Raw genomic sequence first — 20,402 nt, forward strand, 5'->3', positions numbered from 1 at the left:
AGATTTTGAACTTTTTTAACCTTGGGCTTGTTTCCAGCCACATCTCTCACAATGATAATAAATTAAAAAAATTCCATGAAAATCTCTATTCTTTGGACTCTTGAGGCATTTAGCATAATGGTCTCAGTTCCTCCCTCTTATGAAAACAGGAAGAAATTATGCAGGGTAGTAGCTGTTTAAATACTAGAAATTCTCCCTGGGGAGAATTACATCCATTTCAGTGATAAATTGCAAGTGAGATAACGGAAGGTTGGGAATGAGCCTGATCCAAACTTCATTTCCAAGCTTCCTCACTGATTTCAGGGCTTTTTGGATCAGGTTTGAGATGAGAAAGCCTCAAGTTTGAGGCTGAGTTTGAGTGGCAGGTTTGTCTTTGTGCGGGCTTACGCTGGGGAGTTCTCGTTGAAGCAGGGCGAAATAATGTCAGCTCAGCTCTGGATTTTTTTTTTTTTTTTTAAATTTTTCATGGAAATCCTACATCTAGAATTCACCGCGAGCCTTCCCAGCAGCCAGGCTGCTCTTCCCCGCCGGAGCAGAGCCTTACAGCCCCAGGCTGGGAGTGAGCATCATCCCTTCCCTCAGCCCTCCCTGCCGGGGGCCGGCACTCCTCCTCCTGTGCATGTTTGCAATATTGTCTGAAGAAACAGATCCCAAATCCCACCGTCAGCTCTTTCCCCCCGCCAGGGGCGAAGGCATCCTAATTAATTAGCGGGAATACTCCTCCCTACAGCCATTTAGAAAGCAAAGGGACCGACTGTTGTGATGAAGTGCTCGGCAAAGCATCCCGGGCTGAGCTCTAACAGCATCGCAGGGACCCGAGGCCATAATTGCCTTGTTATTTCCGTGCTCCCAGGGCTGTGCTGGAGGCGCTTTAGCAGAGCGGGCACTTAAAAAGTGCCTCCAGCAAACTCCGCTCCCCGCTGCCTGCTTTCCCAGATCCCTCATTGCCTTCGCTCCGCTTGGCAGGAGCTCGTTTTCCTCCTCCTCCGGGAAATTCCCGTCCTTAGGTTCCCCATGCCGTGAGGGCAGCCCCGGCCGTGGTGAGCGCTCGCCTCCAGCGCCGCTCCTGGAGCCATCTCCTGTTTCCCACTCGGAATTTCTTAGGAGCATCTCCTTGGTTTGGTTTGGTTTGGTTTGGTTTGGTTCGGTTCGGTTCGGTTCGGTCCGGTTTGGTTTGGTTTGGTTTGGTTCGGAGGTCTGCAGCACCGAGCGCCTGTTGCAGCACAAACTGAATGAATAACCCTTCCTCGGTGACATTGCAGCCCGGTGTGACAGCGCTCGGGCCGCTGGTGGCCTGAGAAAACCAGTCTCGTTCGGGACCGGGGCTCACTCCTCCCTTCCCTCGGCGCTACTTCAGCTGAACACATTCTGGGAAAACAACAAGATATGCGGCCAAAATAGCAGAGAGGACCAACTCCCCAAACAGGAGGCCTCCCCTGAGCTTGAACCGCGGGTTTAATGAAGTAACAGGAGGTAAAAACAACCAGTGCAGCGCTCTTTAAACTTCTGAACAGCTCACACACATTGTCTCTAAAGAATACATAGGTAGGAGCGAGGATTGCAGAATAAGACTCCAGAGAAACCATTATGCTGAAGTGCAGTAAAAAATGGAAGGACTCTTTCCCTCAGCAAAGATTTCACCGAGGTTAGGTCTTCTACTGCTTCTACTTCTATGCTCTGACTTTTCTTTTCGGCAATGTATACATTACACATGTGCTAAAATGTATTTTCATAGTTAAAAACGAGCTGTAATTAGCAAATGAATTGAGTGCACTTTTGTGGAGATCCACTCTCATTCACTCACTGATTTGCAGTCAGTTGTTTGCAATGACTCTCCCTACTGACAGAAATTCAGACACTTTATAACATTTAGCCCATAAATGCAGAATAATGGAATCAAAGAATATCCTGAGCTGGGAGAGACACAAAAGGATCATTTTTGAGTCTAAGTCCTTGCCCTGCACAGGACAGCCCCAAGAATCCCAACACGTGCCTGAGACAATTGTCCAATGCAAGAATTCAGTGTTTCATTCGAAGCAACTTCTTACAATAATGCTTATTTTTATTTTGAGATGAGTAAAGCGCACATTGATAAATTGGGCTGGCCACTGGCTGAGCTCCTCTTCCTTGAGCTTTCACTTGTGGCCACTGTGGGATACAGAGGACTCATCCATATGGACTTTTGGCCCAGCCTGGTGTGGCCATGGACGTGTTCTGCTTTTAGAGAAAACCAAGTAAGTCTTGTCTTACAGTACAAAAAGGAATTTTGGTTGCTCTTGACAGCGCTCCAGCCAGCAGGCGATGGAGGGAAGTGTACATGGCCTTTTTGCTTTGCTCCCTCCCACTGAGCATTTCAGGTTAAGGTGAATAAGACCCACTTGTGATTTCAGCTGTTACAGTATTAAATTTCATTTGCTAATGCCATATGTTATTTGTGTGCTAACAAATGTGCCATTTTTAGCTCGTAAAGTGCTGAATGAATTTATCTGCAATAATTTCCACCCTAACGTGGCCAAACATTTGGCAAACAAAGTTCCTAAGTGAGCTTTTGGGAGTTGTGTTTGATGACAGTGTGTGGGTATCGAAATAATTAGGAGTGCAGGCTGGGGGGAGGAGGACAGATGATTACAGAGCAGGGACACAACTCATAGCTTGGGAAGCCCTTGGAAAGAGGTGACTCCGGTTCCTCAGTTTCCCTGCCTCCTCTTTCTGCCTCCTTCCTCCCCTTCCTTTCCCCCTGGATAATCCTGCCTGTCTGGAATCAATAAAGGGAGCACATCAGATAAGGCAAGGGATTATTTCCTTATGCTTTTGCTATTATATGAAGCACAATATCAAAGTACTCCGTGCATCCTCCCAGCTCCTTGTGAAAGAAAGGATCCTTTTATTCCTTGGCTGGCCTTTTGTCTAGCCAAGTATCTGCCACCCACTCAGGTAATTTGTACTAACAGATCATACCTGTGGTAGCAGAAGATCCTGTCAGGAGGGAATATCCAGAAGAAACCAGGCATTGCTCATGGGTGAGGAAGGATGGCTGGAAAGGGGAGGAGAGCTGATTTTTTTTTTTCAATTCCTTTGGAGGAGGGGAACTCTTGGGAAGAGGTTTTTGCTCAAGCAGGGAACCTTTTTTAATCTTACCTTAGTAAATGTGTGTGTTCCTAGTGAGGTGATGAAGTGCCTCATCTGCTGAGGGCTCAAACTCACACCCTCCCACTCAGTATTCCCCTTGGCCATATCTTCCCCAATAAAATATTCTCTTATTTTGCCTTCATGTGGGGAAATAAGAGTCAAAAGAGTCAAAAACCTTAACTAAAAGCCCCTCTCTTTGGGCACAGGACCTAGATTCCTGGTGCACAAGGACACCAGATCCAGCAGCATCACACTGGGATATAATTTGTCTTGGAGGTTATAAAAATGACAGGAGTGTAGAAATGACAGGATGTCCCTGTGGCCAGCCCTGCGGTACCTTGGTGGTGGTGACATCTCAGGCAGCTCCCAGTCTGATGCCAGAGGTTCTGCTGGGAAGAGAGGGACAGAACCAGCCTTCAGCTTGTCCTCAGCTTCCAGCTTGCCAGGTCAAAGATGCCAAAAAACCACCAGGGTGGGGGTTCCCATTCCCACTGCTGCGAGGTCGTAGCCGGCCCACAGAGAGGAGGCTCTGCTGCACCCCAGCACTGCCTTTTTGCCTTGCTCCAGCTGTTAACCCAGTTTATCCCAGTCTGCTTATCCTTCCTGCTCCTGCAGACACCCTTCCCTCAGGCTGACAGCACCCTTTGTGTGTTTGTTGCATGAGAGGCTTCTGGGACAACACTACAATGCTGATAAAGAAATAAAGTTTGGGGGTGTGGGGGTGGATTAATTTCTAATATGCTGAAACCATCGAAAAAATAGCCACAAACCTGAAATTACCTCAATTTGCAACAGTGCAAATGTCATATTTAATAGAGCTACTCCCTATTTGCTGCCCCAGTGTTCATAAAGACCTTTCCTCCTTCCCCCGAGTCAGAGGATGAGAAGTTTTGGATGGCTCCAAACAACACAGGCAGTGCTCAGATTGATTATTCTTGATGAAATTTGCTTAATTTTTTTTTCTTTTCCGGGCTTTGGATATCAATTAAAAGAACACAACTCTTTTGTCTTGTGTGTTGCTCCCTTCAAAATAATGAACTGTTTAATACACCAGAGGCAATTTCAAATTATCTAGTTTAATGAGGAAGGTTGTGACGGAAGATTTATTACCCATTCTGATCTGCTAATGTATTTTCTCAACCATCCCAGCAGAACCAATCACTGTATTTTCATTATACACTCTATTTTCAGGGGTTCATTAGCTGTAGATAAAAATAACAGTGAAGGTCTCAATCTGAAAGCTAATTCAATTTTTTTTTTTAATTGGAAACAAAATTTGATCAGACAACTTTCTAACCATAACAGCATCAAGCATCAAGACCCTTACTAGGTGTTTTGTCCAATTTGGAACTTCATTTGGCTACACATAAAGACCTGACCTAGAAATACAATCATGTAGCTGCTAGGAAGGACAAGCCCAGCCTTTTCCTGAACAAAAAAAAAATATCCCACATTAGCACAAGCCATGGACTGTGGTCTAGTCCAATTGACACAGATTAAAAATAAAATGTCTGGCAATGAACCTGCTCATCTGAAACAAACTCAAGGGATGCTACTGGCTCAACATCAGACTTAAGAAATAACTAAGACTTTTTTTTCTCCCACAGAATTAAAAATAAAATCAAGAAAATAAGATGGAAGAGTTTCTAGATAGCCAAATGATCTCCCACCTTCAATCTGGATTGAAATCTTTAGGTTGGCACTTCCCAGCAATGTTGGATTATAGGATGGAACATGGGCCCAGTGTTTTTCCTGCTGCATCATTCTGATGTTCAAGAGCCACAGGAATAACAAGAGGACAGGGAAGAGGGATCCATATTCCCAAGGCCCAGCTTCAGCAGAGGGGCTCTGGCTTTGGCTCTCTACACAGGCCTGAAATATTTCCTGGGAAATGATGGTAATTATGTTGTGGGAATGTTCCTCACAGAATCATGGAATGACTGGGGCTGGAAGGGACCTTAAAGACCATAACATTCCACCCCTGCCATGGCAGGGACACCTTCCACTATCCCAGGCTGCTCCAAGCCCTGTCCAACCTGGCCTTGGACACTTCCAGGGATCCAGGGGCAGCCACAGCTTCTCTGGGCACCCTGTGCCAGGACCTCAAACCCCTCACAGGGAAGAATTTCATCCGAATATCTCATCCAAACCTACTCTCTGTCAGTTTGAATCCACTCCCCCCTGCTCTTGTAAAAAGTTCCTTTCCATGTTTCTTGTAGGCTCCCTTCAGGTACTGCAGGGCCACAATTAGGTCACCCTGAAACCTTCTCTTTTCCAAGCTGAACAATTCCAATTTTCTTAGCCTTTTCTCATAGGAGAGCTGCTCCAGCCCTCTGATCATTCTGTGGCAACCACAGGAGCTGTGCTTGCTGCAGGCATCCCTGGGGCTGGTCCCAAACCCACATTGTTCTAGGGATTCTCCACAGCAATAAAATATCTGGGATACCCACACGAGGCCATCCAGGGGGTGTCACCATCATATTTTCTGGAAAAATCTTTTTGCCAGGAATTCTCTCCTGGGAAGCTGAGAAGCCTCTGAGGAAAAGGAAAACGATTTTATCTCATTTGCTTCTCCTGTATTTTTCTGCTTTGGAATGTGGTTTGGAGATGGTTTATCCAGCAGGTGGTTTCATGTGAATTGCTTTTACTTATTGGCCAATCAGGGGCCAAGCTGTGTCTGACTCTGAAGAGAGAGTCACGAGTTTTTCATTGGTATCTTTTAGCCTTCTGTCTGTATCCTTTCTGTATTCTTTAGTATAGTTTAGTATAGTATTCTTTAATATAATATCGATCATAAAATAATAAATTAGCCTTATAAGAACATAGAGTCGGATTAATAATTTCCTTCCTTCATCAGGGTCCCAGAAAGTACAAGGAGGGGGCATGTGGCAGTCATTCCTAAAGGATCCCCACAGGAAGATGTTTGCAGTGACCTGCCTGTGGGGAGGCTGGGCTGAGGATGTGTTTTGTCCAGATAACGCATCCCCCAGACACCCAGGGGATTTTTAAAAGGGATACAGGGAAGTTATTGCACCTCCCGCCAGCCCCACACTATAGATTTTAGATGCATAAATTATATATTTACGTTCAGAACTCTATTATTCATAGAGTTGAGTAAACAAGTATCGATTTTTACACTGCAGCACGGATGAGTATTTGTAGTGATGCAGAGGCTCCTCTTTCACCCTGGGTACCTCTGACCTCATCGGTGCTTCCTGAGCAAGGAGCATCCTTTGCCCAGGATGATCAGGTTTAGAACCAGCTGGCTGCTGCTGCTGCTGGGAATGGAAATCAATGTGCATTTCCTTCTCAATGGACACTTCTCCACCCACGCCGCGTCACGTGCGGCTCGCCGGGATGCGGGGCCAGACAGAGGCGGCTGAAAAGTGAGGGAAGGGAGGATGTGTGAAAGCATCTCAGCTCACACACAGCAGCCTCGGCTCCCACCTCCCGGGCAGAATAGAGCAGGGAAAAAGAGCTGGAATGCATTTTAAAAGCGATACTACTGCAGAGATCACGTTAAACCCTCTGTGAAGGGTCTTGTGTCAAGATTTCTCTCTGTTAAATATTTCTATTAAAATTTTCTCTCTATTAAATACTTCTCTCTATTAAATATTTCTCTCTATTAAATATATGGTGCCACCATGCACATTTAGGGGTGGCAGGAAAAAGTCCTCTAACTGCATTTTCCAGTGCTCCGTTGTTTCAGAGGTTAACCAAAATCACTTACTTCATGGGTAACTTTGCCATATTGAATCAATGAACAAGTTCCTTATTGGATTTTTATTGCAGATAAAATTGACAGGGAAAATCACTAGGATATACTTAAAAATGGGAAGGAAATGTACGTTTACAATAAAAAGGTCTCTCCAGGTCTCTTGTTTCATAGGAAGGAAGCTGTCTTTATAGTGCATGAACTATAAAAAATGATTAAAACTGAAGAGAGACAGGAAGCTGATAATTTGATTTATCATCTTAATGGCTATGATTCATGAATAAATAATATAATGGTTTATGTCTCTCTTGTAAAAGAAGTAGAGAAGAGCAATTTGTCTAATAAATGACTCCAAAAATTACAGCTGAGTCTTGTTTGCCACGTTTGTTCTATTTAAAAAGAATGAGCAAGTATCTTATTTCTTATTACTTACTAGGACATTTGTTGTATTATTTATAAGAGTCAAAAACCTTAACTAAAAGCCACTCATCTCTGACCACAGTCTCCCATTAGCTTTAAATTCAGGAAAGAGAAAAGGATTGATCACTAGATCAATAAATCTAACCTTGGATCTGACTAAAAGCTTCCTTTAACCTCCTTCCTCCAGCATCCTTTTTCAAAATTAAAGTATCCCCATTTTTAATTATTTAAGAGCATGTCAATTTTATAGTAAGGCCCTGTATGACTGCATCATACAAGGATTTCTTTATGCTGGAAGCCCACCAGCATCTTTAAAAGGAAAGCATTTAAATAATGATAATTTGTTGGTTTGGCTTTTTTTTAAAGTTGGATGTGCTGCTATAGATACACATATCCTGCTCCAAATACACAAATTTCTTGATGAAATACACTGGATTTCATCAAGACAAATGCTAGAATAGGAAAATAGAGAAGAAATGTGTATTCCCAATTATCAGACACCCCAAGCCCGTCAATGACTCTGCTGCAGCTGAAGTCGCTCTGTATCAATGGCCCCAGGCCAATGAGTGACATTGTTACAGACCTGCAAAAAGTCATTCCAGGCAAAAGCAAACTCCAGAGGACACAATTAATGGAAATTAATATTTTTTCTAAACCATCCCATAAAAATAACTTGGATATGTAGTTTGCCCAGCGTGCATCAAGAGCCTCACCATTTCCCTCCCTCTTATATCAAACTAATAATCAGATCTTTTTTAACCAGAAGCTGCTCACACCAATTCAACACACTCTGTTTCCACTGTGCTGCTGTGGGACAACCTTCAAAACATCTCAAAGCACATCTTGCAGACACAATTCCTGATGCCAAACTGGTTGGGTGGCCCAAACAGGGGAGCTGTGACCAGAGTCACCTCTGGATTTATGGCCTTGCTCATCCGCTGGCCTGCTGCATAATCTTGAACACATGGGTGTGGGCACATCTCTGCACCTTCCCTTGTTCCACTTTAAATTGTCATCCTGAAGAATGGGGGATTTCTGTCTTGGCAGGATTTGGGCTGAGAAGAGAGGCTGTGGACTTCTCATCCTGGGAAATGTTCAAGGCCAGGTTGGATGGAGCTTGGAGCAGCCTGGGTGGTGGAAGTTGTTCCTGCCCATGGCAGGGGTGGAATTGCATGATCTATGAGGTCCCTTCCAACTCAAACCATTCTGGGATTCTGGGATTCTAGAAATGGAAGTTCTTACCCTCTTTTTGAGGCTAATTTTTAAGAGGGTTTCAAAATTGAACTCAAGACTTGCTTGTCTTTGGGCCAAGGTGTTCTAAGGTGGTACTGGAATGAGCAGCACTGATAGGACTGATAATGACAAGTGGGAGGAAAACCTTAGGGTGACAATTCTTGGCATATTGTAAAACCAGTCCTGCCAGGTTTATTTAAAACAGAGAGGGAAAGAAGAGAAAAAAAGGTAAATGGATTTAAACAAAATAGATATTTTGAATTTTTCTGTTTCATAAAACAGGTACAGTTCACGGCATGGATCTTGCACAGACTGCATGTGTGACACAACTCAGTGTTGTTAGGGACAAATGTCACACAGGTGGACAAAAATCAGGAAAAAATAGTGGGAACTTTCACAAAATTCCATTTATCAATACTTTCTACAAAAGATTTCTCTAAATTAATGCAATTAACTGCCCCAGAGTCCAAAGGCACTATTTTTACGTGCCACACCTTCTTCCCCCAACTGCTGTATTATATAGGTCTCCTAAATTTGGAGTGCTCAAGATGTTTTTGGGGTAAGTGATGCATCAACTCATGTCAAAACAATGTAGGCTGAATCCAGAACGACACTGAAACACAGTGTGTTGGGGAATGATACCCCAAAAAAGGTTCTCTCCTGGCCTTTCATTTTGAAGGGACAAAATCTTTGCTGATTTTGAAAATGACAGTGGCCTTCACTAACTTCTTAAACACCACTTTTGATCAAAATCTAATGTTTGTGGTCCTGCCATAAAAATAATGCTAATCCCTGTCTAAAATGATGAGTTTTTTGCCCTAATTAGGAGTTTCTGAAAGAGAATTTTCATCATGCAGACTGCAAATATCTCTGCTGTCACTCCAGATCTTGAACCAGCAGCTCTTCCTTCTTACTGCAGCCTCCCAAATCCCAGCCCACCATCCCACTGTGATGGGCACAGTGGACAGGAGCAGAGCAATGATGATCCCTACATTGCATTTGGAAAATGGCAGTGACAGGGTAAAATAGACTCAGCAATATGAATCTGCCCTTGATAAAATACAGTTTATACAAAGGGCAATGAATGAAAGGAAGGTAAAAATTACAGAAAAAAGCAGGGTGATTTTTCTGCCATCATTGCCACAATTCCACTTGGATATGGAGGAGGGAGGATCTCAGCTGGGATGAGCCACTATAAGTGTATCAATAAAGCCATGCTGATTTATAGCAGCTGAGAATTCGTCCTGGAGCGCGTTCATCCGTGTGCGATGCCACGGATTGATGTGTTAGCATTTTCTCCCTGGAGACTTTGGTTCCAAACCTATTTAAAACCCAGGGAAAACAAACGGGCTGGTCTCTAGGCAGATGTCCCTGGAAATCTGTTTACATCATCACAGTGGCAGCAGCTCAGTGGAAAGGGTTTTATCTGCTCAGGTTGGGGGTAAGGGCAGGGTGGCAGGTCCTGGTGGAGTTCCATGGCAAAGCTCCTTTGGTAATTCCTGAGCAGCCACCTTGCTGCAGGGATTTGATGTCCACAAATCTACAGGAATCCATACAAGGTGAAATGAAAAGATCCAAATTGCTTAGTCTGAGTCTACAATCTTGGAACCAGACTCTACAGCACTGTGCTCTACTGCTCCTTGCCTGCACAGAGATTCCCAAGGGATCAGTGATGGGTGCAGTCTTGTTCAGCTTATTCACCACCCTGGATGAAGGGACAGAGTGTTCCCTCAGCAGGTTTGCTGGTGATACAGAACTGGGAGGAGTGGCTGGCGCACCAACAGGCTTGCTGACACTCAGCCAGACCCAGAACAGCCTGGAGAGATGGGCAGGGAGGAACCCAAGGAAGTTCAAGCAGGGTGCCCCTATCCTGGGGAAGAATGACCCCCTGCACCAGCCCAGGCTGGGGCTGAGCTGCTGGAAAGCAGAGCTGTGGAGAAGGACCTGGAGTGAGGCAGCACTGTGTCCTTGTGGCCAGGAAGGCCAATGGAATCCTGGGCTGCATGAGGGAAAGTGTGGCCAGCAGGTCGAGGGAGGTGATCCTGCCCCTCTCCTCAGCCATGGTGAGGGCTCAGCTGGGACTGCTGGGTTCAGTTCTGGGCTGCTCAGTACAAGAAATGCAAGGAATTACTGGAGTGGGCCAGTGGCTGTGAAGGTGCTGAGGGGACTGGAGCAGCTCTGCTGTCAGGAAAGGCTGAGGGAGCTGAGCACCAGCTCTGGAGAAATGACAGCTGAGAGGGGAACCAATCAATCCATACAAATACCTTAAGGGCAGGTCTCAGGAGGATGGAAACAGACTCTTTCCAGTGGTGCCCTGAGACAGGACAAGGAGCAACAGGCACAAACTGAAACACAGGAAGTTCCATCTGATTATGAGGAAAATCCTCTTTACTGTGCAACTGATGGAGGCCTAGAACAGACTGTGCAGAGAGGTTGTGGAGTCTCCTACTCTGGAGATGTCCAAAACCCACCTGGATGTGATGCTATGCTTGAGCAGGGGGCTTGGATGAGATCCTCTCCAGAGCTCCCTTCCAACCCCAACCATTCAGTGACAACCTCACCCACAGGTCATTGCTGATTTTTTGATAGGATCCTTCACATGCATGAAATTCAACACATTTGTAATTCAGCAGGCTTGGGGCTCAGTTTCAAAAGCATTTTGAGAGGATACAAAGGCTCCCTGTAGTCAAAGGAGAGGAAACAATGTGGTTGTTTGAGTTACAATTCCACCATCTCACATCCTTTTGGCAGAGGAGTTCCGGGCCCAGTTTGGGAGAGGAGATAAAGCAGGAACAGGGAACAGAACTGCAGGTCACTGCTGCACCTCCTGCAGCTGCACCCCGAGCCCAGCCTGGAGTTCCCTGCCTGACCCCACATCCACTGAGTCTCCTGGGATTCCACCAACAGCTCAGCAGCAGATCTGCCATCCAATGTAAGTAATGCTTTTAGGAGCATTATCCATGCATGGTTTTCCCGTACATGGAATTTGGCAGGAAGCCATTCGACCGAATGTTTCACATTGCAAGAAAATCAGCAGACTTGTTTTCTTTTTAAACTATACTTATTAAAAAAAACCAAGCCCCCTACTAACAAAGTAGGAAAGTTATTCACCATCACCTCAGGTTCAACCATGCAGAATCAGATGGTTAAATATGCAGATTTTAAAGGAAATATCTTCCTTCCCACCCTCCCACCCTGTGCTGTATCATTTAAGCAGTGGCAGCTCCTACAGCAAAAATTGGGTATTTCATAAAATGCAACAGGAACACAGAAACAGAGTTCCCAAGTCCAAGCCCCATCTATCACAAGTAACTACATGATTATCTCTTCCAGACACTGATCAAATCCCAGTTTATGAGCAGTTTGCTTTTTACAGCTATTACACAAAATGAAAAGCTCTTCCAGAACCCTGCTGCTCTGACGACGATGAGTCTTCCTCCTCTCCAAGCAAAACCTTTCCAGGACCAGTTTATACATGTTTGTTCCTGCACTCAGTGTTGTCCTTAACTTGAATTGTTTTTCCTCTCCCTGGTATTTAGTCCCCTGATATATTTATAGAAAGATCATATCCTCTTTCAAACTTCATTTTGCTTGGAATAGTAATGTTAGAAATAGACTGACAAATTTACTGCAGTGGATAGGGATGGACAGACACACACACAGAGGCTAGAGCACTCATTTTAAAAGAAATGCAGAAAATACAGATGAGTCAATCTTTAGTTAACAGTGCATTATTTCAATCATGTCAGCAACACGTGTCAACTACAATAGAAAAGACAGATCAAGTTCAAAACTGATTTTCAGGGGGTTTTAGATCTAATGACTATCCATCTATAGAAATACCAGAAAGCCTACCTGGAATTCTGTAAAACTCTAGCCTAGGGACGGTACCAAAAGCCCACAATGAATATAATTTCTAAAAAAGAGAGCTGTGAAGACTCAAAAGTACATTTAAACAGAGACTAGTTGGGTGGTAAATAATATGCAGAAAAAGAAAAAGTAATCAAGTCGCTATTAAAAAAAATCCTAGAAGGAAAAGAGATTGAACGTACTATTGTCTGTTCGGAGAAAATTTCTTTCACAAAAATATTTTCTAGCTTTGCTGCTCTGGTACATCAATCCTGAGCACTCTAACTTTTGACTTATAATGATATTCCTTCAGATACAGCTTCACCGAGGGAGGAATGGGAAGTGCATCGATACCATCATAAGTTGTACAGTTGCAAATGACCGTTCTACATATATGCTGAAGAGAGAAGGGAAAGGTCCTGTTCAGGGGAGTGGATAAAAGTGGTTCAAAGAACATACAGGAACTTGGATCTTTGTAGTGTTCTAGAAGTCCCGTGATGTCAGGGGAATGGAAGACACAGGGATCATGGGCATCAAAGCTGAAGTTGTGATTCCACTGCTCTATCCGAGCGTGGAGGGAGCGACTGTAGCGCCGGAAGCTCACGGAAAACAAATAGTCCTCCTGGGCAGAGTCTCTCAACAGAAACGTTCCCTCTGGCTTCCCTTCCAGCAGCGCCTCAGCTGCGTATTTATCCATGACTCCCCAGTAGCAGGGATTGTTATTGATCTGGAGGAGGTCTGGCACTAGGCAGTGGACATAATCAATCTGGGTGTGGTATTTCGGGGGCGTTTCCATCCGCAGCAGCTCGTCATCCGTTTCCCACTTGGGCTTGTTTCGTTTCCGAGAACTTGTGCACAGAGTTATGACTTCATCGTCGGAGTCCATGTCGCTCTCATCTCTACTGCTCCTCGCCACCTTACCTGTCACCAGCTCAGGCCTCGGGTCACCCCGAGAGGAACTGCTGTCAGTGAAGTCACAGGACTGGGAGGGAGAGTCCATCCCCCCGTTGGCAATCTCCTCGTCTCGCAGCTGATCCTCCCTTTCCTCGTGCTGGGATAAATCAGCAATTATCCATTCTTCTGCCTTTGGACTTATAGGGGCCGTGTGCCTTTTGATCAAGTGCCACCTGAAAGCCAGCTCTGAGCGTGGAGGGAAAGGACACTTATCCAGCATCAGCTCACTGATATGGATCTTCCTTTTGGATGGCAGTCCGGAGGCGTGCCGGCTGCTGCAGTTCTTGATGGGAAAGCACTGACCCACAGCATCCTGCAGCTTCTGTTTGAGAGACCGCCCTAAAAACCTGTGGCCACAGGAGCGGTCCAGATCCAGCTCGATGGACGAGCAGCTGTACTTCCTCTCTTGGCTCTTTAAATTACTCCCCGACCTTCCTGCAGCGCTTGCTGTTTCAGTATCAGGACAATGCTCACTTTTCTTGGACCAGGAGAGCTTCTTCCCACTCCAGACATAGCCATCCTTTCTGTCTGCGCTCCTGCTCCGGCTGCTTTTGGGCCTCACATCTGCGCTTTTCGCACTGCTGTCCTTGTTTTCTGCCATTGTGACAGCTTTGCTTCACGAGTTGCCAGGAAGCACACGCTGTCTTTCTTGTGGGGTTTTTCTACATAAGGAAGCTTCCTCGAGGCACTTTCTGGAAATATCTAAGGAAACAGAAAACACGGCTCAGTTAACTGCTATGCACACACACAATGCAAATATAGGACAACAGTGACAATTCATTGCTGACCACGAAAAAATCATGTGATTGAGGTGAATTCAGTAGCTCACCCCACAAATACCAGCCTGATCCCAGAAAAATCTCTCTTAACCCTTCCTTAGGAAAAGCATCCTCCAGAAAGAACAAACTACCTTAACATATTTGTTGAGTTTTCATTCTGATTATGCAGCAGAGCAGAACGTTTTAGGCGTTGGCAACCCCATTGTGGCAGGGCCCATTTCAGAAGGAAACCCTTCCTGGGGCAGGTGATACTGCTTTAGCTGTTCATGGAGCAAATTCTGCATCTCTTCCAAATAACCTTTCAAGAAGGAACAAACCAGAACAGAAACAAGTAGGTCAGAGTACAAAGAGCTACTGTACCTAGATGATATGCCTGTTTGCTACTAATCCACAGGATGGGATGCCAGAGATCTTTTTCTTAACTGACACTTTTGGGTCACTTTTGGGATGAAAAAAAAACCCAAAAACCCCTAAATTTTATCAGTCACAGATTCTGTCAGTTTCTGAAAGCTGTTTTCCTCTGCCTTTTCAAAGGAAGGGAGCTAGGAAATACTGAGGCCCTAAGGGATTGAAATATCTGGGGCTTTACATACTGAAAAGGATTAAAACAATCCAGCCCCTTACTAAAAGCAATTTTAAAAGGCTGTGAAAGATGGAACTGCTTATTACTCATTAGAGAAGGAAGTTTACATTATTAAAATCAGTGTTGCTTTGAGACCTACGGTTGCTGATTTCATTTTCTTTTGTTTCCAAAGTTATATTGAATTCTCAGACAGATAAGAGGTTTCCTTTTGACTGCTGCACTTTGAAAAAAAGATGAAAAAAATCCTCTTTTGATTACTCAGTTGAAAGTGGAGCAGGATTTTTTCAAGATACATAGATAGCAATATGGTATGGATGCTATACCCCCTGAGGCATGGCAGGATGTAGAAATATTTCCCACCACTTATCATAAAAAAATCAGGATATTCTATGATTCTGTGATGCTTTTGCACCAAAACCATGCACAGCTCCTCTGGAGCTTTTTTTTTTTTTTTTTAGCTGTGGGTTTTTCTGTGTTGTTTTGGGGTTTTGGACTTTTTTTTTTTACAACTAATTGACATGGTAAATACTAAGCAGGAAAAGAAAAGGGCATCCACTTCCTCTCTCCATTCAATCCATTCTCATCATCAGGATTAGCCAGCATGACACAACCTCTCTGCAGTCCCCCGGGGCTGCGCAGGCTGGGTTGGAGCCTCTGCTTTCAGTAAGAGAACAAGGCAGCCTTGCCAAAAGGCTCACATGCAATCTGTGGGCCAAATGCATCCCAGATGGAACTTTCACCCAGGAATTTTTCACATTGCATTCCTTATTTAAAACCCACAGACCTGAGAGCTGTGGGGGAAAGGAAAAGGCAGGGGAAGGGAGGAGATGAAGAAATGTAGAAGGAAGGTAAGATAGGTTCACTATTGGGAATATGCTGGGAAGAAAAATGGCATCAGAGCAATGCAGATGAATATCACCTCACTGGTGCCAAGAGGAATCACAGGAAAGGGTCCATATTTCAGCAATTACAAATCAAAGATTAAACTAAAGATTTATTTTTCTTCTCTCAGGGTTTTGCAAATTGCTTTTCAGTGAAAGCATGGCAAGACACAATGAAGACAGGAGAAAAGAAACATGTGCATATGAGACTCAAAACATCTTTATTTAGACCAGGATTGATTCATTGATTTCTTTTGGAACCTTGATATTTTTCATCCAGAAATACCTAGAATGAAGCACTGAATTTTCTCCACAATTCAAAAAAAAAAGAGGGAAAAAAAGGAATCTCATTTACCCTGGTGACAGCCTGAAGTCACTGAAGACAAAAAGTTTTTAGATTCATCCTGTAGTAAAATACATTAATTGTCTATATATGGGATTTTTAATTGGACAGAGAGATATCACTGAGGTTGCAAAGTCAAGTATTTAAAAATTAGGATATGACAGTTTGTAATTGCTTTTGAAACCTTCAATTATCTCATTCTGCTCATCCAGCCCATATAAGGAATAAGAACATGCAGATTTTGGGCTTTTAATTAAAAACTACAAAACATACAAAGCCCAGAAGTGCCTGTTATCTCCTAATTTTAGCCTTCCAACTGAACGAAGCTCAGGTTTTATGGAATTTCTGGGCTGCTGTTGTATTGAGCTGTACAGCCACCTTCCCCTTTGTACCTTTCTCCTGTCGTGAATCATTAGTGGTACCTGAACCCTGAAAGAGAAGCTGGGGAAGCAGCACGTGATGCTGCAAAGCCACGCACCATTAGCCAGAGCTGCTTCCCTGGGGTTTGATTCTGCCACGTCAGAGCAGGAATTGCTAATCAGACAGAACACTAGAGCTGTGAAAAGAGCAGGGAACAAACGAAGAAAAAAGGGATGTCATCCTACTAAAGCCAGGTTTGAACCTGACCATGTGTTATAAACTGTGTGCCGTGGGAGAGCTGCCTCCCAAATCCTAAATCCCAAATCCCAGTGTTTGGCATTACAGCGAGGGATGGCACCTTCACACCCTTCTGGATCAGTGATTCACGGCCCCACCAATAAAATGGGGAGCAAAAATAATTAAAGTGTCAGGAAGAAAAAGGCATAAAGGGCAGGGAAGGCATTCAGTGTTCTATTACCACTTGGGGCCATCCATCTAAAGCAGCTCTTCCTTTCACAGCAGCATCCAAGGGAAATGCCATTAACGGCCGGAGCGCTGCTGGAAGAGCAGGACAGGAGGGCAAGGACAAAAGAGAGGGAACACAGAGTGTACTTTTTCCTAAAGGGGAAGGTTAAATGGAGGAGTCCAGCACTGTGCAGCTCACACACATCAGGTCTGAGCTCTTTTTGGGAGAAATAATGAGTGCCCTGCCTGCAAAAGCCTCGTCCTGCACGGGGACACCTCAGGCACCTCCGATGATGGCAGATTTGACAAAACCCTTATGCTGGAAACCCTTTCCCCTAAAGAAACAGCAAAGATAAAGACACACGGGGGGATAAGCAGAGTTCACTTCAGGCCAGAGGACCCGGCTGGTAGTCCAAGGTTACCCAACACTGCCACAGCTACAGTCCCTGAGGACAGGCAGAGAGCTGGGTGGCTTTTGCTGTGGGTTTTGTGCTCCCTCCTTCAGAGGTTCCTCTCTCTTGTCTGCAGACAAAGTGCTTTTTCTTGCAGGAGCTGATGCCTCTACCCTGAGACTTCAAGCCCACACTAAAAACAATATCCAGTTGCTGTTTGGAGGGATAACAATATTCCCTCCTAGCCAGGGATGGCTGCAACCCACAGCTGTGATAAGACAGCGACAGCCTCACCATATGTCCAATCAATAACGCCAATACCATACATGTAGACAGCCTTTTTTTTTTTTCATTTATTCAATAAATACTTGAACACTGAACTGCTTTAACCAGATACTTCTGTCCTGAGCTGCTGGATCCTTGCCTCTAGCCCAAGAGTCCTCTTCATCAAGCTGCTTCCCTTTCTGTATAAAGAAGGAGCAGATGGTGGGGGGTCTCCATCCCAACCTCCCACTTGGAGTGGGATTGTTGCCAGCGTGGGCTCAGGGGAGCCATGGCATGGCCTGGCCATGTCCTGAAAAGCTCCCAGGATGAAGGTCCCACCACCTCTCTGGTGCTCCCATGCTGCACAAGCCTCCTAGTGCAGGAAGTACTTGGAAAGTTTTCCAAGCACACAAAGCATTGCCGTATTGTTCCTCTAATTAAACAACAAAAGAAGGCTCACAAAGAACAATGCATCAATTTTGGAATTGTTATGGAAGTTGATTTTGTAGAGCTGATAAAATCTTGAGAGAGAAGAGCAAGCAATAAACTGGAGTACTTTTTCTTTCATAACTTACATGAAAGTTATTTTAAAACAAAATTTCACTGGTCACAAGCTGCTTTCATTAATTTCACCCAATTAGATTTTGGCCACAGGAACACATTTTAAAACCTGACCTTCCCAACCTACTAAGGATAACAATAAATCTCAATTCCTCTGTCTTAAATTATTTTTCCTCAGTTTTGGCTTTACTTTGATTTATGATACCATCTAAAAATACCTAAGCTTGACTCCAGAGGCCTTTACAGCAAATTAAAGCAATTATCACACATACACACAAAAGAAAAAGACTTTATAAGGTACCATTTGCAACCTAAATATTTTTTCCTTGGAAATACCTTTGATTTATCCCCAGAACTGCAGGAGGAGGGGGGACCATGCCCAGCTAACCCCAACCCGGGGGATATTTTATTCACTCCCAGGAGGTGGAACTGAGCTGGCAGCAGGTGCCAGAGGTGAGGGCTGCTCGCATCTCCTGCCTTAATGAAGCTCTGCTCATGTGTGGCAGGAGAGATGCTCGGCAAACCGCAGCAGCCTCTCCAGCACTAAATCAGTGAAAGCTTTATGGTCCATGACCAACACTCCGTGCTCCACCCAGAAACCGAGGGCAGCAGCGATTCCCGGCTCGCAGCCACTCACACCTAATAATCGAGGCAGCAGCAGCCCGAGTTCCCGACCGGATTTAAAGTCTAACTTCGCATTTGGTGCCCTGTCGCTTCCGACAAAGCCACAGCGCCTGCAGTCCCTTGGAGAAGTGATCACCCCTGAAAAAGCTCCCCTGAAAAACCTCCCCCCAGTTTTCCTGTGCTGTTCAAAGAGTTATCCCAGCAGGCAGCACCTCCAGACAAGGAAATTTAATGTAAAACGGCTTTTATACTGCAAAACATTTTAGGTGCAGTTTCTACCAGAGACTCTGAAAATTAAAGTGATTAAGAAAAATAAACACATTTGACAGGCATTTGTCTCCATCCCAGGCAGCGGCTTGCAGCAGGAATAGCTTGGTCTTCCCACTCATCTGATAAGCAGTTCAGCTCCGAATCATTTCCCCAGAACACATTATCCTCGCCAGAAATCATGATTTACTGAAATATGTAGGATACACCCATGGAAAACATGTCTCTACACAGCTTCCACGAGGTTTAATAATGAAATCTGGCCATATTTCTGTAATTTTTTTAAAGAAGTGTGCCTGCTTTGTAATCTGTCACTTATTCATTCATGAAACTAACAGCAATGTGAGTGTTAGAAACACAATTCCAATATAAATAAATCACTCTGCTCACCCCAACAACCAATAACCCAGCTGCAGAGCAAAACTGAAGATAAAAGAGCTTTGCCTGGAAGCAATTTTTTCTTAGAAACAGGAATAAACTGGGCCAGATCATCAAGGCTACATAAAGGGAAAACAGATAATGCTGGTTTTCCCTCTTTATTTCAGGTATGGTCAATTCTAGCATTTTTTTTTAATCCTTCAAGAGATCAGCCAAGAGGCTTTCTTCCTATTTTTCAGCTAAAAAAAAAAAAAAGCTTAATGATTTTTGCCGTGCAATCGCTACCTGCCTGACTACCACTGCTGTCACCTCCACCTGGCAGACGCATCAGGATGGCTGGAATTCCAGAGTAATTCCAGAGTAATCCCATAATGACCATGAGGATCTCCAAAGGGACGGGTCCTGCGGCTGGCTGAGCGCAGCCCCCCGCTGCTGTGGGGGTGCTGCCCGAGGGGGGCGAGGGGCACAGCCCCTCATCTGGGCTTTCCTCCTGTGCCTCGGGAGCAGCTGCCAACAGATCCACGCACAGAAGGATAAGCTGGGAAATATGCGCCCTGTATTTGTGCTCGGGTACACACGTCGGGCACGGGGTTTTTCAGAGGAGAGGCACACAGACCGAACCCTCCGGGGACAGAGCGGAGACCCTGCACCGGATCCCCGGCGGTGCCAGGAGACCCCGGGCTGAACGGGCACTGGCAGCGGCTCAGACCCCGGGCCAAGCCCCCGGGGACGGCAGAGCCTGGCCCGAGTCTGCCCCGGTGACAAGGCTCAGCCGCCGGGTTGAGTAACCCCGGGGACAGCAGAGCCTGGACCGAATCCCCCCGGGGGACGGCGCTGACCCCGGTCCGAGCCCCGCGGTGACAGCGGGCGGACCCCCGGCCAACCCCCACCGGTGACCGGAGACCCGGTGCGAGCCCCCCGGGACTGACAAGAGCGCAGCCCCCGCAGCCCGCCGGTGAGAGGAGACCCCGACTTCCCCGGAACGGCTGCTCACCCCCGCCTGCCGCCCCTCAGCCGCTTCCCGACCCCGACTCACGGTGCTGCGGCGGGCGCTGCCCGCGGGGCCGGCGCTCTCCGCCGCCTCTGTCCCCAGCGGGCTGCCGGCGGCTCGGCACTGGCAGCCGCGGCCCCTCAGCCGGCCACCGCCGCCGCCATCCCCGCTGCCCCGGCCCCGCCCCGGCGCTGACGGCTCGGCCCAGCCCCGC

The 20,402-nt window shown here is 45.7% G+C and overlaps 1 protein-coding gene and 1 long non-coding RNA gene across 5 annotated transcripts; both read right to left on the reverse strand.

The window, feature by feature from the left end:
* Window positions 1-984: 984 nt before the first annotated feature.
* On the reverse strand, window positions 985-3,979 carry LOC135302540 (uncharacterized). Of its 2 annotated transcripts, none has more exons than XR_010364127.1 (3): window positions 3,467-3,979; window positions 2,959-3,034; window positions 985-2,214 (listed from the first exon to the last, which is right to left on the reverse strand). It is a non-coding gene; the product is annotated as an uncharacterized LOC135302540 (long non-coding RNA). The 2 variants fall into 2 exon arrangements; XR_010364126.1 differs by having other exon boundaries at window positions 3,139-3,979.
* Window positions 3,980-12,163: 8,184 nt separating this feature from the next.
* On the reverse strand, window positions 12,164-20,384 carry SOCS4 (suppressor of cytokine signaling 4). Of its 3 annotated transcripts, none has more exons than XM_064423088.1 (2): window positions 20,234-20,384; window positions 12,164-14,002 (listed from the first exon to the last, which is right to left on the reverse strand). In XM_064423088.1, exon 2 carries the CDS (start codon window positions 13,899-13,901, stop codon window positions 12,591-12,593), a length of 1,311 nt encoding a protein of 436 aa, XP_064279158.1. In that variant the 5' UTR covers window positions 13,902-14,002; window positions 20,234-20,384; the 3' UTR covers window positions 12,164-12,590. The 3 variants fall into 3 exon arrangements, with proteins under 3 accessions (XP_064279158.1, XP_064279159.1, XP_064279160.1); XM_064423089.1 differs by having other exon boundaries at window positions 20,192-20,344; XM_064423090.1 differs by lacking the exon at window positions 20,234-20,384 and adding an exon at window positions 14,211-14,487.
* Window positions 20,385-20,402: the final 18 nt, after the last annotated feature.

This window comes from Passer domesticus, chromosome 6 (genome assembly GCF_036417665.1).
Source record: "Passer domesticus isolate bPasDom1 chromosome 6, bPasDom1.hap1, whole genome shotgun sequence".
In the NCBI taxonomy this organism is placed as follows: domain Eukaryota; kingdom Metazoa; phylum Chordata; class Aves; order Passeriformes; family Passeridae; genus Passer; species Passer domesticus.